We start from the raw sequence: 23336 nt of genomic DNA on the forward strand, positions 1-23336 counted from the left end.
GTCTTCACTGCTTCAATGTCTTTGCAGTGAAGACAACAAACAATAACATTACAATCAGTCCTTCAATCAAGGGCCATGTTGTTGCTAAGGATCCGTGTGTGTGTGTGTGTGTGTGTGTGTGTGCGTGTGTGTGTGTGTGTGTGTGTGTGTGTGTGTGAGAGAGAGAGAGAGAGAGAGGAGACAGAGAGACAGAGGGAGTGCGAGAGAGAGAGAACATAAAAGAACATTTTGCCTCACTAAGTCTAAAAAATAAATAGCATCTTCTGCATCCCAAGGCAGTTCTTGTCAAGAGCCACCCTATGCAGCATTCAAGCACTATGATTGGTGCTATAATAAGACTTGAAGGGTGAGTCTGACGCAAGTCACGTGACACATGTGTCAGAGTGAGCTAGATATAGACAAGATAGGGACAGATACAGAGTGAGCCTGCACGGGACATTATCTTACAGCTCCGTCGAGAGCATCCTGACAGGTTGGCGCCTGATATGAGATCTGTACCGCCCTGGATCGTAGAGTGCATCAAAGGGTGGTGCTGATATCCCAACACAGTGTCACAGGTGAGCTTCCCTCCCTTCAGGACGTATACGCCAAGCTGTGCCTCACCAAGCGGATATCATAGGACCCCAGGCACCCCGGTCACAAGAGTATGTGACCAGGAGTATCTAATGCTAATGTGCTGACTATTGTGGCTTGCAATCATTACTGCCATTACATCCCTCCACACTTAGCACTGATAGAACTGCATGGGGCTATAGAATTTCACTCACCTTCATACTAGCCGTAATTGTCAAGTGACAATTGAAACTTGAACCCTTGAAAGTACACTGGCACCATCGGATAACGGCTTGCACAGATGGGACACTGGCCTCAACCTCCTCTTCCTGGAACAAAGGGGGAGGGAGGCTGGAAGCACAGGGTTAAAAGAGTAATGTAAGTGTTTAACTCAAAGTGCAAGGTGGAGGTTAAAAAGGAGAAAGTATAGAGCAGACGTCTCAGCCACATGCTTGCCGTGCGTGAGAGCACTTTCTGGAACAAGCGTTTACTGTGTCCTGACCTTTTTCTAGCAGTGTGCCAAATTGTTTCTCTGCGCTAGTGCTTACGCTCGCCCTGCCTGCCCCGCCTTTCAATCGAGCGCATGCTGCAACTTCATATCTTAGCCAAGTCAAGCCAGCCACAGGAACTGGAAGTCTCCGGTGTGGTGCAGCACTCGAGTCCAGCTTGTGTAGACTTTCCCTCATGGTGCATGAATGAGTGGCCAGATTTTTCACACTTCAAGGTTAATGCAGTGAGCAGTTGCTCGTGATGTCCAGAAATGTCACCTTGTGCTTAAAGGGCGCTATAAAAAGGATCTGTTAAATATGTATCTATCTCTATCAGATCTAAAGTCTCGACAGTGCAGTTCAGAGTAGACAATCCATAGGTTCAACGTGCCAGCAACACAGGCAAGGAGTTGGGAGCAGAATGCAAGTGACAAAACAGGGAAAAATCAGATTGTTAAGGAAGTATGGCACATGACAAGAATGACTTATCAGCAAACTCAGAAATGCAGCACATGACATGGTTCTGAAAGTCGCACACTATGACTGATGTGCTGAACAGACTGAAAATAATGAAAAGTTGTTTTGATCTGTTAAGTACTGAGGAGGAGAGGTGACATCCTGTTATAATGAAAATAATAATGCTTATAACCCCTGGCTGCTGGCCAATAGCATGTAGAGTAGTCGTGGTAGCAGTGTGGACGGTCCCAGTATGGGTGAGGAGTGACTTGCTATAGCACAACCAGGAAATGAGATGTGTTGTTATGCTGTTCTTCGGGATTTTACTGGACAGTAGATGTTTGTGTCTTTTTATTCTGTCACTCATAATCGATCCCTGTTCCATATTGCTAACACAGTGTCGTATTTGACTGTTAGCACTCTGAAAAACAAAACATTTTCCATTTTGTGGTTCTGGGCTCTCGAACAAATGCTTAAAAGACCACTTATATTATGTGAGTCCCTCTTATTGTTCTGCATTATAAAGCCTGAAATTTCATTTCAATCACGTTTGATTGTAATCAATGTGAGGGAATGACATCTTCAATACCATGGACATTTATGAAACAGCTTCGAAATTTCTGCAATTCCCTCACATTATTAAGTCATGGCCATGTGTCCTTTGTATTGACACTGTGTTTCACCTCTCCTCTTCCATATAACATATGTATTTGGCTGCCTAGATATCTCCCTGGTGTTTAATGGGCACCAACCTGGATAATTCACACCTAATGATTGCTGTTCACTGGAGCGAGCAGTGATTTGCCTCTGATTTGTTTTTCTGCTTTATCAAAAAAAATGTATCAAGTCCATCCTCATTATAATGTATATAGAGCACAGTCACAGCTTAGAATGACAATATGTATGACAGCATCTTACAATACCATACACACAATATGTTTACTCTTCTAAACACTATAAAGTAAGGGATAAGTTTGACAAAGTTATTGAATGATACAGACATAATGTGATACAGTACGTGTTGAGAATGATGCATGATCCTGGGCGCATGATGATATTAGAGGGCTAATGTTTTGCAGTGTTGACCATTGAGTGAGTAGTATCCTAATCCCGTCGACCAACTGTGTACAGACTGTTTCGCTTGTTAATCAAGAAACTAAAGCACAGTGATGTGCAGGATGTGCATGCCACTGCATCAAGCCAGATCATTGCAGTCGCCGTGCTTCACTGTTGGATACATACTAACATTATGTATCATAATGGCCCTTTTACAGCCTGCATTAAATTGTGATCACTTACGAGATACACTATCCAGATAAATATTTCACGGTAATGCAAAGTGTGCGTGTGTGCAGAACACACTGTGATCATTATGCTGTCAGACTAGACCATCTTCAGATGTGGCCTCTCTCACAATGTGACTGAATATTAGTCACAAAGGAGTAAACCAGACCAGAATTACGTCAAGACCCACCTTCTGAGATCTAATCCCAATGCAGAGTCCAGATGACAAGAACCTTTTTGATGCAAGGTATAAATTCAAGTCTAACAAATGGAATGATTCAGATAATGTAACTGGATACAGAGATCACATTTTAATGCAAAGTGGAAATGAGGTTATGATTCAGCTAAATGTTTAATTTAAAACAAACACTTAAGAACAAACTGAATGTTAGAATCTCAGTTGGTCCGCTGTGATAGACATTTGCATAAACAAACACAGAGGGAGTTTGATTTAATATTTGATATATGAACAGTAAAGGCTTGCGTATATGGAGGTGTATAGGTTTTAGCCCATGACCTAAAATGTTACCACATTCATTTTTTTCTCAGAAACATGTCATTTATTCTATAGCTCTAAATATTACCCGTCTGAAAAATGTTTTCTTTCTTTTTGTCACCTTTCTGCACTGGCAGAACATCTTGGGATTGAATATATGGGTATGGATTGTTCCTTCCTACTAGTTTGCAGATGTATAAGCTTGAGCCTGACCCTCTACTAAAGCTAGTATTCCATTGTCAAATGAAGGAATCAAAGAGCTTTGGCAATCAGCACAAATAAGACATTGCAATAAAAAACAACACAAACATAACATTAGAATTGTGATGCATCTGCAAGCTATTGGTTTTGCTCTAAAGTGTCACATGCATTTTGATATAATCCTCCAAAAGCTGCTGATTTATCTGAGCACACAGTGGCTGTAGAGCAGTTTCGCTGTATGTTCAGATCCCTTCAGTGGCCCCTGCCTGCATCTTCTCCTCAGCATGTTAAGACAGAGCAGCGTCACTGCCCTACTAACTCCACCATTCTCCTGCCATCTATCTTCCTGTTTCCTCTTCCTCCATATGTACTGTATGTTTCCAACTCACAATGCATCTTCCTCATGTCAGCTCAGCTCTGTTGTCTGTGCTTCAAGGATTTTTGTTTTTGGGGTGGGGGCGGGGGCACAAAAGGGACAATGTTTTTCTTTGTCACATATTTTACTTTTTTTTTCTGGAACAGGATGAACAAGGCTTTAATCATTAAACAAGACCATAAGAGTTAACATCTATCAGCACAACACCATGTAGATGACAAAAATAACAAACATCCTTTGTTGTCACTTAAGTCTCAATACTTAAGTTAAATTCCACATCAAGGCAGCAAAGTCAGAAGTCCTAAAATAGTTGTCATGTTATAATAGTCATGTTCACCATTAGGTCTACTAAGGGTGTACAGTACGTTAAAACACCTGAGACAAAATGGGGCCAGGGCAGTGAACCTCCCCCTGGCTGTGATTGGTGCAAATATCACAGGACCTGTTGAGGGTCAGTCAGTGGGCTAAACCAGCTGTGTGATATTTGGACCAATTATGATCAAAGCAAGGTAGCAGAAGTAGAAACAACAGAGGCTATCCTTGCATTAGGAACACTGAACCACAATGCCTTGAGCCTTGCAATGTGCTGTTTGCCTTCAAGTATACTGGGGAATGAGGATTTTTTAAATCTTAATTATTGGATTGCAGGTAGATACATTGGATTGAGCTGTGGTTTTAAGCACCTGTGACAACACAGAGATTCATTTTACAGCTTTATTAAAGACTAAATTATTTGCAGAGGTTGGACCAAGGCATTGTTTTGTAAGTCCCAAATAAGGCTTAGCAAGTCCCAAATGAGATCTTAAGATAAACAAATCACAAGGTAGAACTGACAAGTCAAATTCAAGTCACACGTTTGAAACTTTGAGTTTCAGTCGTAACAGACTGTGTGTGCTCTGTACCTAATTTAATACCAGTGTAATAATTTGGGTAATGTGGGTGTTTTTCTTTGTGTTTCAACCTTTGTACAGTATCAAGTCTTTCTCATGGTCATGTCAATGTTACATGACAAATAACTGGGAAATTAAGTTGTAAGTCTTTCTGTCAAATTGACTCACAAGTCAGCAGATTTATGACCGGAGTCCAAGTTGAGTCTAAAGCTGCGTCTCCTTTCATGGGTCACACCCTTAAAGGACACCATCTTTGGACTCATACACAGCAGAGGGCACAAGGCTGGATGTAAACAATGGGAGTGTTTACACAGCGATTTGTTTCCTTTAAAATGGTAATGCTGATTCAGAAAGAAATTTGAGTTAACCCAGAACTCACTTCAGTAACAACAGTAGATGTTTAATCTGGTATATAAAATGTAATCCCATAATTGGACTCAAGACAAGTTATTCTTTTTTAAATTTCGTGAATTGATAGGTCAAGGGAATTGTGCATGACAAATCTCTGTAAACAGGGCAATTTATCTGCAATGTCTATTTATCACTCATGTATATGCTTCAGTAGGTTAAATTAAGATTAGAATCAGACAGTAACTGTAAGACATTTTAACTATGAAAGTATATAAAGTTTATTATATTGATTCTATTTCTGTTAACATAAAATCTCTCCACATTAGTGAGTATTTTCTTATCATTTGGGTTTATGGCTGGAGTGGAATTAGTATGCGTGTGTGTGTGTCTTGTAGAGCTGTATGTTATAAAGTTTTATGAATGGCTGTTCTCTTTTCCAGAAGCTGAGGAGCTGTATCAGAAACGTGTATTAACAATAACAGGAATCTGCATTGCACTCCTAGTGGTTGGAATCATGTGTGTGGTTGCCTACTGCAAAACAAAGTAATTCATGTCACATTTTTATAATTTTATGTTATTTTAAAGGTATCAATTCTACACATCCAAATCATGTTATTGGTCATGTTGAGCATAGGCTTGCATTACCACAGGATTTTGTGAAATAGAGGACGGCGAGGGGCAAATTTTCATTGTTGAATACGGGAGTGTGCAGGGAGACACATGCGTCTAGGAATGAGAGGTGCACAAGATACTATATGTACAATGGCCATGATTTGTATAAGATTCCCTCAGACAGTATGATGCTATGGTATCTGAGGGAAGCCCCACATTTTGGACAAACTACCGAACTTTCAATCACAGTTATTAATTTTGTAAATAATCATTACAAAATAAAAAACACACAAAATGGTGTATACAGGGTGTTAACAGCTGGACCATTAACACTGTCCATCTGGATTGTTTAATGTAATCCTGTAAAGTCAAATCTCCTTACATGGCAGATTTTCCAAAATGTTTATTACTTGTGTGATATTATTCTGAAGTGAACCACAAGAAGAAACTCAATGAATATGATTTTTTTTTACCAATGTCACTTAAGGGATAGAATAAAAAAACAAAACAAAAAACTTTCTTGTGCATTACCAATTTCAACAATTGAAATATGTCCCGTGTCACTCTCTGTTTTAGCAGCATATACCTTGTAGGCGGGAGCAGGACCAAATTGATAAAATGCTGAGACAAAATATGACAAATTTCAGGGGAGGGGTGCAGGATTAAGAACATTCATTGTAACATTCATCCTGCCTCGCATGTAGAGCACTATCCAGCATGTGAAAACGACTGTATAACAGCTTGTGTTGCTGTATAAGTCCATGTGTAAAATCAGGGAAACTGACCCCTAGAGCCTGCGTAGGCTTCATCACAAACCAACCAAGTTTTTACCTCCCACACTCATAGGTGTGTGTGTCTAAGTAATCTCAATTCGATAATCATTTAAATAAATAAAAGTAACACTGACTTTCACTTTTCTTCTCAAAGGTGTCCAAGATGTAGTTCAGGGTTACAAGCTTTTGAAATCAATTTTAAACCTTTCTTACTTCCACATCTCACTACATCTGACCAATCACTGCCAGATGTAAGTGTGGGCATCAGATTCTCAGTTTTCGAAGGCGACCCCCACCCCACAACATCGTAGGAGTGAGTTGTCTAGTTGTGTGGTCTTCAGAACCAACGAGAAGTAACCCTTGTGATGTCATTAGGGTCAGTTTCCCTGACCTTGCACAGTGACCTCTGCAGCTACAAAAGCCTTTCTACAGTTGTCTTCACATGCTGAGTAGAGCTCTCTGATCATTAAACTGAATTTGATGTGTAAAATCAGTGTCCCTATTACAGATACAGATCCCAGTTCTTGGATCTCTCCTCTTAGATCTTTATTGCCTTTGAGATGTGGACATCCTCACAATCGGTTTTGTTTATTTACAAACAGGAAGCAAAGGCAGAAACTCCATGATCGTCTGAGGCAGAGTCTGAGAAATAAGAGGAAGAAGCTTGCAAATGCGACCGCTGCACCTCAGATTTCTAACCTTCCCCTTCAAGATTTACAGCTTATTGATGTAAGTTTGAGCAAGCTTAGTGCGATCACAGTTTCCGCGGGGATGTTTTGCTATCAAAACTCATTTTGCTGTTTTCCTGAATTTTGCAGCCAAATTTTCAATCAGTTTCCAATAAATCAAAACGTTTACATTTTTTATTTATATTGACACTTCAAATAGCACCCCTGTTGCTTTAAGAGTGCTCCTGGAGGAACACCCTTAGAGTGTGCACCCTTTATTTACCTGTACCTCTACCTCTACCTGTAGGTTTGGAAAATGGCTGGTAAAGGTTTAAAAGTTAGCTTTTTCGTAATTAAAATGAATTCCAGTTGTGACATGTTTTTCATGTCAGAGGAACTATACATGAGATCAGGGAAGCTGCTTTCCCCATCAGGCGATTAATCGTGTTTGTCAAAAGATACGTTTTAGGAGGCATAAAAACTTTTCAAACCTGAGTAAATGTATGTCTTTGATGTTTGTGTCTGTTCTCTATTCTGTAGCAGTGTAATGGAATGAGTATGGAGTGTGTACCTGAGAAGGAAACGTCCCTCTCCACAAGCAAACATGCTTCATCTACACACGATACTACAACACTCAATCACAGCTCCAGTCAAAGGTAAGAAAATACTCGAAAGCAAAAGTCTTTTGATTTTACTCTCCATTGATTTTACTCAGTCTGTTGAACTGTCAGTGCTGTTGGAATGACTGTGTTTTTTATCTGTTATTCCCCATATGAAAAAGAAAAAGAAACATTACCTAAAGTAACTATTAAGCCTTAAAACAAAACCAGTGTCCCTGACCACACCCACAACTGCTTTTGTGTTCATCAGATAAGTCCAACCATCATTGATCGGAACAGTCTGTTTGGTCTGAGCTGGATTTTACAGCAGACACTTTGTCCCTCAAGTGCACCCACAGCTCATTGTGGTTAGATTAACTACTGTACATTTCCTGTTTACAGTACCCATATCCCATGACATATTCCCTTTGATTGATTAAATGTTATTACTTTGGGCTGGACCATTGTAGAAAAAAAAGGGGGGGTAAGGGGTTTCAGGTTAGGGTTGCATCAGGGTTTACATTGAAGTGGATTTTGACCTGCTTCTTTTTATTCTGTCTGTTGTGTTAAATTGTTGTGTTGTGCACACCTGAGCATGAGTGGATTTGGTTTGCACCGACCGAAGACTGTGTGAAAGCATGAAATTTAATTTAATGTCACAACGGGACAGGGGCTGATTATGTAGGGACATGGTACAGCTTCAATCATCTGCACATCTGGGCAACAAGGGGCTTATGAGAGTTACTGGATGGTTTGACCCTGGATCCTACGTCTGTTTCAGTCAACAAGAGTTTTTGTTTGGTACACAGCTGATTAGTTGGTCATATACTAGGACATCTTATTCCATGAGAGAGATGGAAGACATCCTGCTATGTCATTATAGCTCTGCCTGATATAGAATGTGTACATGCATTATGCTGGCTGATTTTGACTTGAGTGAAGTCCTGCTACTTGAGTACCACAACATCACATGCTCTGCCCATACCTAATTAAATGTGTGTTTTGCAAATCAAGATCTGGGAGGAACCCACAAGTGTATCAAGTGGAAACATATGCAAAGTTACAGTAATCTGTAAACGTCTTAATGTCAACCCAAAACTGAATAGGCAAGTAATGTAGCTAAGTTAAAATTCATTTAAAAATAAAACATTAACTTAAAAACATTCATATCATTTATTAAAAAATAGGCTCACAAATCTCTAAAATTGAGACAAACTGTCACTTATATACTGTCACATTTACTTTAGTGAGTTGTGGCTCTCTTATTTATGTTTTGTGTATTTTATGTACCATTGACTTTAACATAATGTCTTCTCAGAACAGACAAATAGCTAATGGAACATTTGTGGTCATACATTATTTACTTACACATCTCTTTTTGATGCGTAATTCTGATTAAGGTATGGAAAATAATTCCACGATCAATAATTTTCTTTATAATGACCAATGAACTCGACAACAGACTGATCATGCAGAGTATTATTAAAGTATTTATTATGTTGTTAACTGGCTGCAAAATTAATGATAACCTATTGCCAGTACATGACTGTTGTGGAATAAATCCTGAAAGGTTGATCAGGACATCAAGGCTCAAGCGACCTGATATTATCCCTTAAAACGTGATGTTTACTGAGCTAAATATGATGACAGTGAGCATCAGGGTTAAACTGATCTGTTCTGGACCGACATTAGATTTTAGGAAGATCTGGATATAATTGTTTTTACTGTGTGTGTGTCAGCAGAATATCTCAAGAACTTATGGATAGATTTTGATGAGATTTTGTAGATGGGTAGGCCTTTGGTCAAGGAAATATTTATTCAGTTTTGTGTCACATCTGGATCAGGATACAGATCAAGAATGGTTTCCATGTTCATCAACAAGTCAGTTCAGAAACATGTAGCTAAGCTGATGCTGAGTCAGAAGAATAATAAGGTTCTGACAAATTATAAACATTTATGGATGGAGATCCAGATAGAAGACGATGCCATCAATACTAAAAAGTACAAAAGCAAATAGAACAACAGACTGCACACAAATCTGAGCAATAATAAATTAATGTCATGGTCTAGTGACCTGTATGAAACCTGCCTGTCTCCATGTAAACAAACCCATCCCTGTCTCTGCAGCTGGAGTAATGACTGGAGCAACAGTGCACTGTCTGACAGTCAGTCTGTCTTGGTGATGTCATTGGCGGAGAGTAGCCAGCCAGCCACACAGGGTCGCCGGGGTCGTCTGAATGCCATTGGCGGCACCAGAAACCTAAGTGCTCACGCAAAGAACACTGCAGAGACACTCCAAACTCCTACAGGGACTTAAATGAGAGGTAATTGATTAGATTAATTTATTTTCATTTTGGGTCACAAACTAACTAGGAGGTTAGCGTATTAAAACTCCAGCAGCAGACAAGCAGACATTCAGTACTGTAGCATTAGCAGAAAATACTCAGAAATAACCTTAAACAGTTACTCAATAACACTAACAATAAATATTCAACATGATCGAATTGTTGCTGCCTTCCAACACTAAACATCTACACTAAAAACTCTAAAAAAGTCACATCACATTTTACATTTTGTATCCAGAACTGTTATCTGTGTAATGACATTATGACATAAGCGTTCTTGTCATTTACATTGTGCTATATTGCATGTAGGTCGTTAGACCAACTGATTCAAAACTAAATACACCTGGCAAATAGTTAAAAGTGCATAATTAAACAATACAATACCATAGACCCCACAACGTAATGCAGGAGTGTGCAAATTAAAGCTGTGAACACACTCAAAAGTAGCACACAAAAAATCAGTGATGAACAATATGAGCACTCAGCATTAGTAAAGGATATGTCTAAATGAAATGGAAATTAACCTTATACAGGGTCCTAGAATTGAAAAGCCGAATCTTGAAATCATTGCAGAATTTTACAGGGAGCCAGTAATAGATGAATAGATGGAGTTCTGGTAATGATACAGGCAGCTGAATTATGGACTTAATTAATTTTATGAAGGTGCTTGGGAGGAAGACCAAAGGATAGCATTACAGTAGTTGATGGTGTGAACGGGAATGGCGGTGCTGTTAGGTGCAAGCAATGAGTGAAGACGATTAACATTGTGTAGATGAAAAAATGCAGACGGGAAGAGTGGAGGTCGGCCTGCTGGATAGATAGAGCTGGGGAAAGGCACTGCTTGCAAACCAACAACCACCAAATGTAGCATTTGATGGAATGGAAGCCTCCAATGATGTCAGGACTGGCTGACAATAGATTGTTATGAGTCGATGCATGAAAAGAGCTTAAAATTAGGTAGCCTACTATTGGGTACTGGTGAGACCAGGACCACGAACAGGATGTAGGTGCCAAGAGGCAGAGCATGGACAAGATATAGCTAGAGATTTGGAAAGGAGTGTGTCTTAAACTGTTTCTTAGATTCAATTCAATTCAATTCAACTTTATTTGTATAGTGCCAAAGCACTACAAATGTTATCTCAAGGCACTTTGCACATAAAGCATTTAAAGAGACCCAACATTCCCCCATGTGCAAGCACTCATGCACCCCTTTAACAGGATAATACAGTACTACAAGCTCTTTAAGATATGATGGAGCATGACCATAAGGGCTTTGAACGTGAAGAGAAGGATTTTAAATTCTATTCTGGATCTCACAGGAAGCCGGTGCAGCAAAGCTAAACTGAGTAATATGATCTCTTTTCCTAGTTTTTGTCAATACATGTGCAGCTACATTCTGGACCAGCTTGAGAGTCTTTAGAGACTTGTTAGGGCAGCCTAGTGATGATGAATTACAATTATCAGGTAAAGAGGTAACAAATGCGTGGTTTAGTTTTTCTGCACCATTTTGAGACATGGGGTACCTGATATTTGCAATGTTATGTAGGTGAAAATATGCAGTTATTTAATAACTTTTTCCTTTGTGGGAATTAAAGGACATGTCCTGATCACAGATAACTCCTACAATCCTTATGGTGGCACTGGAGGCCATGGTAATGTCATCCACAATAGCTACATCATTAGATAATGCATTTCTAAGGTGTTGGGGGCCAATCACAATAACTTCAGTTTTGTCTAATATAAGCAGAAGAACATAATAGGTTATCCAGGTCTTCATGTCTTTAAGGCATGCTTGGAATTTATTTAACTGACTGGAATCATCCAGCTCCATATTGTTGGGTATAACAATGCCCAATGCACAACAATGAAAATCTATGGAGTGTTTCCGAATTATATTATCTAAAGGAAGCAGATAAAAGGGAATAGTATTTGTCCAAGCACAGAGCCATGAAGAAAGTTGTTTCTAGCTCTCGTGTGCATGGAGGATTTATCATTCATGAGCAAACTGAAATCAATCTGATAAATAGGACATTATAGGACCAGCTTAATGCAGTTCCTATAATGTCAATTAAACTTTCCAGTCTCTGGAATAGGATGTGATGGTCAGTGGTATCAAATGTAGCACTAAGATCTAACAGGATATGTACAGAAAGGAGTCCTTTGTCTGATGCATTTAAGAGGTTTTGCTGTCTCTGTGCTGTGGTGGGCTCTAAATCCTGACAAAAACTATGTTCATGTAGAAAGTCAACTGATTATATTATATATTATATATATTTAACACGTCTTTCAACCGTGCCACCAATAGATGCGACAGCACAGGCGCGTCTTTCAAGCTATTAATTCTTAACCCAGCACCCTCAAAAGCTGGCAAACAATTTTCCTTGTGTTCCTTTCTTCCTTTCCTTACACTAAATTCCTAAATGAATTCTTAAATTTGATCACAGACATGGTGACTCATCCTCTTTCCTGTACCCTAAGTCTTTTTGAGACAGTTTCAATGGCCACTATGACTGAGGTAATCTGGATCGTGACACCTGACCTGAAATTGAGTGCCTGCCACCATTTTGTGAATAGAAGAGAGCTTTAAAGAACAGCCATTAAAAGAAAATTCGATACATGCAAAAGAGAAAAACTAAAAATGCAAAAACAGATACCATGCAGAGTGATGCTTTGAGTGTTGAACCAGTGAGACCCTTCCTCATGAAATGCTGGGGCTGTAATGAGGAGGGATTTAATGCATGAGAGCTGACATTGGGGGACAAAGAACTGGAGTCTTGCTGGCAAATGAAGAGACGCGTCAGAACTCCTGAAAATGAAAGCATGACAGGCAGCAATAACGTTGGAGTAACCGGGATATGAACAGCAGGCAAAGTGAAATTGTAATTGGTAACATTCAAACGTCTCAGTGGTGAAATGATAAGAGGAGAATTGGAGCGACCCTCTCCCACGTAGAGCTTTGGGATACACTTTTGATTTTCATTCCATAGCTGTAGCCAGGGATGTCGACAAGGTGATCCTGCAAATTCTGAAATTTGCTGCCCCATCTATCTGTGAACCAAAGTCCTTGAAATTAACCCCTGAAACATAGAACATAAATCCAGACATTTCAATGTTTCTGTCTTGTCATTATAAAAAAAAGAATTACAGCTCCCCAGCCTTCATACAGAATTGTTCAGATGCTCAACTGAATGTCCAAGGGTTCCATGGTGAGAAATATAAGAGTGACCTTGTGGAATGATGTGCAGAATCTAGTGTGATACTTAGAAATTCCAAAGGTGCCCCTGAAACACATATACAGTATCAACACAGCTAGGAGTGTAAGAACTGCATCCGGTAGAAGAGAAATCAATCAGCTAAAAATCATTAAGCAGGTGGAAGACAAGTCTGCACAGCTTGAGAAGACTCCCAACTGAAAATATGAAAGGTACTTCTACACTGAAGCATTGTTTTACTTGCAACAGTGATGTCAGTCAAAACCAACTGAATGCCACAGCCATAATCAGCGGGATAGCACGTTCTACAGAGGCATAATGGAGAGTCAACGGTTCTAGCAGGATCGTCTTTACACTGGCTTAAGGTCAACTGTGGGGAGCTGACATGCTGAAAATGGATATTCTTCTTCCCCCAATATTTGCAAGTTGCTTTGCCGAACAGATTTATTTAAAAGGGAATGAAGGGAGGGGGGTTAAATTGTCCCATGGGATAACCTTTCAGTTGTTTTTTGCAGTAGATCTGAAACTACTGTGGGCTCAGCAAGAGCAGACAAGAGATTTTTGTAGCATAATTAATAATATAGATGATACCGAACCCTTAGACAAAACCCCTGTGTGAGACCAGTTATCACAAAAAATCAGCAAAGAGTGATTTGTTATGAGAAGAGAGATATTATGAAAGAGCTTGAATTTTGCTGGTTTCTAGTCTTGGCACAAACTTTAAATGTGAGAGAAAGCAGAGTTAGATTTAGAGTGAATTGCTTCACAGTCATCCAGGTCTTGGTATCCAAGGAAAAGTACATTCTCGACTACTGGAACTGAAGAAGCCTTTCAGCGGTGAAATGTGGTGAAAGATTTTCTTTTCCTCAGACGCTTCATTATAATTATTAAAAATGAGCTTGCTGACACAGTAGGAAAGCAGTTTATTCTGAATGTGGCATTCATGCAACAAAGACAGAGTAAAGATTGATGAGTAACTCTTACCAGTATCTCTAACCACAAACAGTATATTGAAGGTTATGAAGACCTTCTCTTTCTGATCATCAATAGTCATCAGATCAGCAAAAAACATTGAAGAGCTAGTGGTTGTTTGTCGTTTGTGCGGAGTTGCAACCTGAACTATATCTACAATTGCCTCCAGCGACTGTCACTGTTGGCAAGAAGCTGCACTATAACAGAGATCATGAGATCCTAGACCTTATTAGGCAGCAGTTCCTTGTCAGGCTGGTTTTCGCAGTCACCATTAACAAAGGTCAGGGTCAGGAGAATACAATGAATGAATCAATATAGACCCATGGGATACACAATACCACTTTGTAGTCTTGTTGTGCATCCACATGTTAAGAAACTCTATAATAAACACCATTACTGTCACATCTGGTAAACAGAATGTGTTGCGTGTAAATATGGATCTCACAAACACACTGTGTTAAAAGTCATTGTGTGTTTCCAGGTGTAGGTGTGTATCTCCTCTGAAGACCCCAACTCGGCTGTCTCCAGTATCTCGGGCTTCTGCCACAACCCCAGGGTCTCCTCCATCAGAGATGTCAGCCCCACTGTCCAGCCTGGCCATATCTGTCCCTTCAGTGGTTGCAAGCCCCTCTGGTGAAGAGGAGCGTCCCCTGCTCTTGGCAGTCAGGCGTCAGCTACACAGGTCATCAGGCCGGGAGGACCACAAGAGGACCTCTGCACACTACAACCACGGCCTTGAGGTCCACAGCTTACCGCCTAGCCCACAGTTTACTAAAGCGAAAGATGACTATCAGCTGACTGGGGACCATGACTACATGACCACAGCTGATGCTTATGTGGTCTTGGCTTCTCCTCTGAAGCTTGTCAATTCTAACAACAACAATGACTATCGCACCAAAATATCAGGAGTCAACAATGGCCATGTGTCACATAATCTGCAGTCCAAGGGTGACAGTGAAAAAGAAGAAGAGCCTCATCGGGAGGATGTGCCCTTCCTGTCTATAGATAGCTCTGCAGCCCTGTTGCTCAGGGCAATAGACAGCAGCAGGACTAACCCAGCATCACCAGATGACGATCTGCAAGTCAGGTCATCGAGTGCCACCACCAAACAAGTCCCATTAGCTGTGTGAAGTCAAATGAAATTGCTTGAAATCTTTATGAGTCATGATTAAACCTTTATTTTATATAAATTATTTGCCAGTTAAAGACTTTTAAAGATAGATGAAAAACAAAACTTTTATTTTAGTGATGTAGTGAATAAAGAGTTTTATAATTAAAATACATACAAATGTGTTGATGTAATGTAGGTAAAGTGCCATATACTAGTATGTAGCAATGGTTCACAGTATATTTCAGTGCAGAAAAAATATCAATGGTGCCTTTCTGTTTGATATGCTTAAGGGAACTGCAGCATTGCATACAAGGCCATATATTCACCACCATAATGCTCCAGTTAACAATCTTCATGAAACGTGTGCTGGCTGCCTTTAATGCTCTGCAGTTTAAACTGGCCAGTATGACACTGACACCATTGTTTGATATGAAATCATATCAAAGTGCATGTTATCACCTTTAATGCTGTGATGAAAACAATGAATGGTCTGCGTGGTTTTCTCTCCAGCCTCCTTACAGCTCTATCAGGTGTCTTTTGTTCTGTACTTTACTTTACTGACTGAGTTTTTCAGATCATACAGCTGAACTGAAGGGACTCGGTGAATGATTGGACCTGCATCTGGTAAGAGACGCGGAGCTTAAAAGTCTTATTCATCACTGGACAATATTATAGGTGAATGTAACCAGTTATCCTGCTGGTGATAGTTGAGTATTATAATACTTTGTTGAAGGTGCAATCAGTCATATGGCTTATTGATGTCCTCTATTAGCTGTAGGGAACTACAGGGCAAAGAAAACATAATTGAAAATTGACAGAAACATTTCCTATCACCCAATAAATATCTGAAACAGCACATTTCTAAGATATACATTGGGTTCATGTTGGGTTCAAAATTTCACAAATGAGTTACGTGAAAAAGCATCATGGTCTACACATCGGACATGTGAGAGAATGGAGGTGATTGATGTGAGGGAACGACTCAAATCATACAAACTATATATAAATAAATTAGTCAAGTTTATGGTGAAATTGAATGTATGGCAGGCGTTCATCATAGTATACAATGCGGCAAACTACTTACTTACTGGGCTTGTTCAGTGCAAACATTATAAGAACCTATTGAAGTCTGATGAGAAATGAACAGGCAAATCAGTGCTGCTACAACACACTGACCAAATATTGATTTTTGTTTACTGTTGATAAATGAAGCAGACGCTGTTGTACAAATGCTGAGTGTTCTCCAATTTCTGTTGGCCAGGTTTGGATCCGTCCAACAGGATTTTGTCGAGGTACAGTCAGGTTTGAATACAGAACTCTCTGCTGTGTGTGTCAGCCCGGGTTGGAATCAGTTGTGAATTTCTTAGACATGGTTTGTATAGCGCCGAGTCAGACTCACGCAGCATTTTGGGTTACAGGTTAAAGGTGAGAATAAAACCTTCAGCCCTAATTCATGCTTTAGTACATATCCATCTCTTCAGTTGACGTACCACCAAAGATGCTGCAGAAGGAGCATGAACTCTGTCGGTTTCAGCTGAACAATCAAGTTATTTATACACTCTAGCACCAGGAATATATTGCTGATTGCATCTTTAAATGGAGGAAAACCTACAAATGTTTGTAGTGAAAGTAATATGTGGCTAATTTTTGTCTATCATGAAGGCTTCCATGTGATTCTGAATAATGCATTTTGGGGACTGAACCATCCATTGCCACCATACAGTATATAAATGCAACATTATCTGCTTTCATTTGTTAAGTTGTGTCTTTGGAGTCATAACTAAATTCAGTATCTCTTCATTTCCAACTTCAGCTTATTAGTATATCTAAAGTTTTGTGTGTATCCATTAATTTGTCAACTATGACTTCCTGAGTTCACATGCAAGCAAGTTTGTCTGATATCCAAAAACTTACTGACATCAATTAAATGACAGTTTATGAAAACTTGCCAAATACCTTCAAAAGAAGTCGATATCATAACGAACAAATAACCCTAAAAACATCTTGTTGTTTCTCAGAATGAGTGCGTAGAATCGTCAGTCAGTATAATGACACGATTTGTTGCCCCAGAATTAGTGCTTTAATGACGGCCACATAGAAACATATGTAACATTTAGATTGTGTTTTGCTTTGTATATCTCACTGTTGCTACAAACCTAAAATTACTGTCTTATACATTTGGTAAAATTTAACAAACAGGAGTTTAAAATGTAAATTATATATAGCTCTGTGTGCCTCATGGATGTCAGTTATGACAGTAAAAAGCAGTTACATTACCTATTCTATCCCATATGTGCTTAATATAACATAACCCACTATGCATTGTTTTTAGGTCTGTAAATACACCATGAATACCTTTGGTTCTTTTGTTTCTAACATTAAATCAATGTTGTGTTTTTGCCCCAAACAAAGCATTTTTCAGCTCGTTTGCCAGATGAATTCCATTTTCCTCAAAAATGAAGCTCATACAGTGGACATGTAATCAAGACAGTTTATTATATAGTTGTGGAGAATTACAAAAGTACTTAACAAATTGAGTGCTTCACAGTGAAGAGAATTACAACACTAAATGTAATGTAGTGTTAATGTTTCCCACGCTGTTGATTATTACAGGCAATAATAATAATATCAACAATAATAATAGATAATAATATAATAGATAATTATGATACATGTATTTGGTAGGTACTGTATGTGCCTGTCACAAAACGTAAGGACTTTTACAAATTTGGTGCACAGGAGAAGTAGGACGTACCACAAAAATAAAAGGGAAACACAATAATTAACAGCAATTTGGACAACAGGAAAGTTGGGCATAAAACAGGGCGGAAAGGTTACAAAAAGTGATGTTGCATTGTACAATTATCCATTGGTTATGTGTAGGTGAGGTTGAAGAGATTTTGTGTTCTGTTTTGAATGATTATATATTGAGACCAGCTTCAAATGGCATTATGGCTAATAATAGCCGAGTACAGGACAGGACAGGTGTGGTCATGATGGCAGCAGCAACCAAAACCAGTTAGACTTTATCAAGATGTTTTGTTTTTTATAACACAAAATGTACAAAATAAATCTGTACATTGCAAACAATTAACTTTACAACCCATTAAAACTACACATACACCCATTATCTATTATAATAACCCATTATTTTCTTATTTTGCTCTCTGTGTGTTAACAGGAACCTGTGTTGATTGGAACTTTTTACTAATTTTACTAATTACTAATCTTCAAAATATGTAGCCACACATATCCCACCACCTGAGATTCCTTGTTGTGGTTCATTTTCCATTTTCCATTGCTTTTGAACACTGCTCACTAGTTCAGCAGGATCGGTCCTGGTTTGCTGGTTTTGGAGAGACAAATATCTACCTTACTATGTAACCTATTCCCATATTATTTTGATAATTGAGGTATCCATTGTCAGCGGTAGTTTTTGCCAGGCTAATGAAGGTGGAGTGTGCCAGGAGGGTGACCGTCCCAGATTAGCCAGACACTGAAGTTTATTTTGCTAGGTCTTTGCCGTTTAGGGTGGTAAAGTTAATATTCTATGGACTGTGCGCTGCATGCTTCACTACTCTCACACACACACAGCCAGACAGAGGCTCAAAGTAGACTGATGTACGTACTTATATATTATATTACATATGACAGTTATAAAGAAAGAAATTATTAGAGGTTTCGACCTTGGTGACCTCTAGCTGCCTATAGCCATGAGTAGTAGTTATGGAGGTGAAAGGGCATCGATGAGTGTTAATGTGTTATCTTGGGTCGGGGGAAGGAGTCAAGTCAAGAGGGAGAAGGCAGATGGTGAAGAGCAGAGGTCCAAGTATTGAGCCCTGCTGCACGCCGTAATACAACTGGAGCTGTAGTGGCATTGTGTGATTGCAAAGACATGAACAGTGAGCAATCAGAGAGGCAGCCTCTTCTCCTAATGGAGTTTAGGTGCTAGGAGTATGTTTGGAGTTATGGGGCATATGTGGTAGTGGCACATGGGCACAAAGCGCGGACTTTGACCTTGTTTTTTTTTTTTTAAATCGTGTTTTTCGGTCTGCGCACATATCTACATACACAGTATGAATACAGTTTATTCTGAAAGTAGCATATATATGGAATGCTACTTAATTAATTAATATGTGATGAATATATTTTCAGAATGACTCATCACCAACAGCCTGTATTTATGAAAACCTTATCTTTCTGATCATTAAGTATCAATAGAGTCATCAGAAAGTGATAAGCTCTCAGAGCGTACACTGGCAGATCTTATCATGAATCCACTTATTTGTCACAAACGCAAATCCAGTGGGAAAATAACTTTTTTGATGCAATAAATATAGTCATCAAAATGAGGTGGATATGGGATCCACCAGCTACCTGTGTTTTCAGTAATGACCATGTGTATCAGAGACTAGACAGAGGACTCAAAAGCAGATGAACAATCCAGGGAAAAGGATTTAACAAGAAGCAATTTCATGCAGCAATAGTCAGCAGGCAAGGGCAGGCAAAAAAAAAGAGGCTGTGATCATATTTCCATAAACAAATATAGGTTCTGAGTAAAGTATAAAAAACGGACTAGGCAGTACTCAAAAACCAAGCAGAGGTCAAAAAACAACATAGAATATCACAGAGCAATGGCATGCATGCATGCGGATAACTGGCAATCCGGCAAAGTTAAACTGGAAAGTGAAGGCTTAATACCCAGAGGGAATTGGCAAATGATTACAGCTGTGGCAGTGTGAACATGGAGGGATGGCTTTTAGTGGTCACATGCTTCCAGAAGCGAGAAACCAGAATGTCAACTGATAGGTGGAGCATCAATGTGCAGCAACAGCTTGTTTGCATAAACTGACTTGACAAAATCGGAAAACCTGCAATCAGGCTTAATAGGTATTACGTCACCCCTAATCAACACACTGTATTAATACAGGCTTTCTTAATGTGGCAACAATTGTCTGCAAGCCTATAGCAGAGAAAGGTGGAACGGTTATGTCCCGCATATTTCAGGTCAGAGGCGCAAATGCAGTATAATATTCAAAGGGTAGGAAGAATATAAAGCTATAATGACAGCAAAGATTAACACCACAGCTGCAAATGGTATAATAATAAAGTGTGTGTGTGTTCTTTGTAAAGTGTACTGAGACTTTTATGTCGAATGCACTTTAAATAAAGCTGGATTTGATTTGTCTACAGTGTCATTAATGTATCTTGTTCATTGAAAATCATCTGTTATAAATCGTCTCCTTAAATTATTTCCTTCTTCTACCATGTTGGATTCTCAAGCATATGTATTTAACCAAATAATGAATTCAACTCTTACCCCCCTTGGAAGTGTGAGGTTAATATTTTGACACTAAACAATGGATGAACCTTCCAATATGCTTAAGTGAGTATTAAAAGTTCATACATTTTCATTCACAGCATTTCAAGAGAGCCAACATTCCCCCATGAGCAAGCACTTGGCGACAGAGGTAGGGAAGAAATCTGTGGATGGCCATCTGCCTTGACCGTTGGGTTGAGAGAGAAAGAGAGGACAGAGAGGCAGACACACAGGGAGGCACAGAAACAACAACGATAATAGTCTTACAAAAGTATGACTAATGATTAGTTTCAAGCAGGACAGGGTCTTCATCATTACAGGACAGGCTTCCACTGGTATAATGGGAAGATGAAAAGAGAAACAGAAAAGATCAAACTAGACAGGAGGAAATGGCGGCACCGAGTGGCCAAAGAAGAGAAGATCAATTTAAGAGGAAGAGGTATTTATTTCCACAGGGTCCGTAAAAGTTGGTCTCATTATTAATTTGAGGTATCAGACGAGAGGTGGACTGACGTTTTAACTGGCGTTTCAGTAAATTTTCTTTGTCACCATGTTCATAAGAAGTACCACAGATTTGTAGTAATAGTCAAATGAATGAATTATTTTATAAATGAAGATAGAAAACCCTTTAGATTTAGAATTGAAATTATGAAGAATTGAAATTATGAATCGAGACCTCGCCAAACCTAGAAGTCTATGATGATCTGTGAGTCTGAGATGAGTTTCTTGCAGAAATATCAAATGTCAGAATTAAGCCGCTTCAGATAACTGGAAACCTCAGACCTGAACTTTGATGATGGTCCAATCTGATGCTCCACAACCGCAAAGAATCTGGGTGTAACATGCAGCGAGGGCCTATCCTTCAGCAGCCACATTAACAATCTTACAAGGTTTGCATACTTCCATATTCGAAATATCACCAGAATCAGACTGTTCTCTAACAAGGCAGAGGCTGAAACTAATGCTCATGCATTTGTTACTTCCAGACTGGACTAATGTCCTCTTCTCTGGCTTCTGCTCCTCTGCCCTGAAAGATGCTCAGCCTGGCGAATGATATCTAACATGGACACACTGACCTTGGTGGTCACGTCAGGTTCACCTACACTTGCCGAACCATTAACACCAGAGCAGATTAAGGGAAGTCAGCAGAGAGACCCTGTCATTTTGGGAAATCTGACCAAAAATTAAATAGAAACGATTTGGTCCATGGTTACACTGTCCTTCGGGAAAATTTTATTTGCCCCAAAGAAAATGATCCTTGTGTCATGTAGATTAGATGATTTTGAAAATTTTAGAGCTCTAGCTCTTAAATTGACCAAGATATGGGCTTTTTAAAAAAACAAACGATTTGGTCCATGGTCACACTGTCGTTTTGGGAAATTGGACCAAACATTTAATTTGCCCCAAACTCACAGAAAATGATCCTCGTGTCCTGTAGATGCTGATTTTAAAAATTTTAGAGCTCTTGCTCTTAATTGACCAAGATTTGGGCTTTTTTTAAAAAAACCAAACGATTTGGTCCATGGTTACACTGTCGTTTGGGAAAATTGGACCAAAAATTTAATTTGCCCCAAACTTACAGAAAATGATCTCCGTGTCCTGTAGATGCTGATTTTGAAAATTTTAGAGCTCTAGCTCTTGAATTCACCAAAATATGGGCATTTGGAAAAAAACAAACGATTTGGTCCATGTATACACTGTCGTTTTGGGAAAATTGGACCAAAAATTAAATTTGCCCCAAACTTACGGAAAGCAATAGTGGGGTGATGTAGATGCTGTATTTTTCAATTTTAGAGCTCTAGCTCTGAAATTGACCAAGATATGGGCTTCGGAAAATTGGACCAAAAATTAAATTTGCCCCAAACTCACAGAAAATGATCCAAGAAAATGAAACGATTTGGTCCATCTATACACTGTCGTTTTGGGAAATTGGACCAAAAATTAAATTTGCCCCAAACTTACAGAAAGCAATAGTGGGGTCGTGTAGATGCTGTATTTTTAAATTTTAGAGCTCAAGCTCTTAAATTGACCAAGATATGGGCTTTGGAAAATTGGACCAAAAATTGAATTTGCCCCAAACTCACAGAAAATGATCCTCGTGTCATGTAGATGTCGCCTTTGAAAATTTTAGAGCTCTAGCTCTTAATTTGACCAAGATATGGGCTTTTTTTTAAAAAACAAACCATTTGGTCCATGGTAACACTGTCGTTCGGGAAAATTGGATCAAAAATTAAATTTGCCCCAAACCTACAGAAAATTATCCTCGTGTCCTGTAGATGCTGATTTTTAAATTTTAGAGCTCTTGCTATTAAATTGACCAAGATTTGGGCTTTTTTTAAAAACAAACGATGTGGTCCATGGTTACACTGTCGTTCGGGAAAATTGGACCAAAAATTAAATTTGCCCCAAACGTACAGAAAATGATCTTCGTGTCCTGTAGATGCTGATTTTGAAAATGTTAGAGCTCTAGCTCTTGAATTCACCAAAATATGGGCATTTGAAAAAAAACAAACGATTTGGTCCATGTATACACTGTCGTTTTGGGAAATTGGACCAAAAATTTAATTTGCCCCAAACTCACAGAAAGCAATAGTGGGGTCATGTAGATGCTGTATTTTTGAATTTTCGAG

At 39.1% G+C, this 23336-nt stretch overlaps 1 protein-coding gene across 5 annotated transcripts in view; it reads left to right on the forward strand.

Moving 5' to 3' along the window:
* The window catches only part of nrg1 (neuregulin 1), a 33007-nt gene extending 13046 nt beyond the window's left edge, over positions 1-19961 (forward strand). For 3 of the 5 annotated variants that reach the window (XM_076163879.1, XM_076163877.1, XM_076163876.1), the window contains exons 5-8: positions 5535-5637; positions 7082-7208; positions 7688-7803; positions 14757-19961. In XM_076163879.1, the coding sequence (XP_076019994.1) occupies positions 5535-5637; positions 7082-7208; positions 7688-7803; positions 14757-15405 (995 nt within the window). In that variant the 3' untranslated portion in view covers positions 15406-19961. The remainder of the gene's footprint in view (positions 1-5534; positions 5638-7081; positions 7209-7687; positions 7804-14756) is intronic. The other 2 variants (XM_076163878.1, XM_076163880.1) reach the window with 2 other exon arrangements.
* The last annotated feature ends 3375 nt before the right edge of the window (positions 19962-23336 follow it).

This window comes from Genypterus blacodes, unplaced genomic scaffold (genome assembly GCF_046128005.1).
Source record: "Genypterus blacodes isolate CSIRO-AG114 ecotype Tasmania unplaced genomic scaffold, CSIRO-AGI_Gbla_v1 ptg000133l_1, whole genome shotgun sequence".
NCBI lineage: Eukaryota > Metazoa > Chordata > Actinopteri > Ophidiiformes > Ophidiidae > Genypterus > Genypterus blacodes.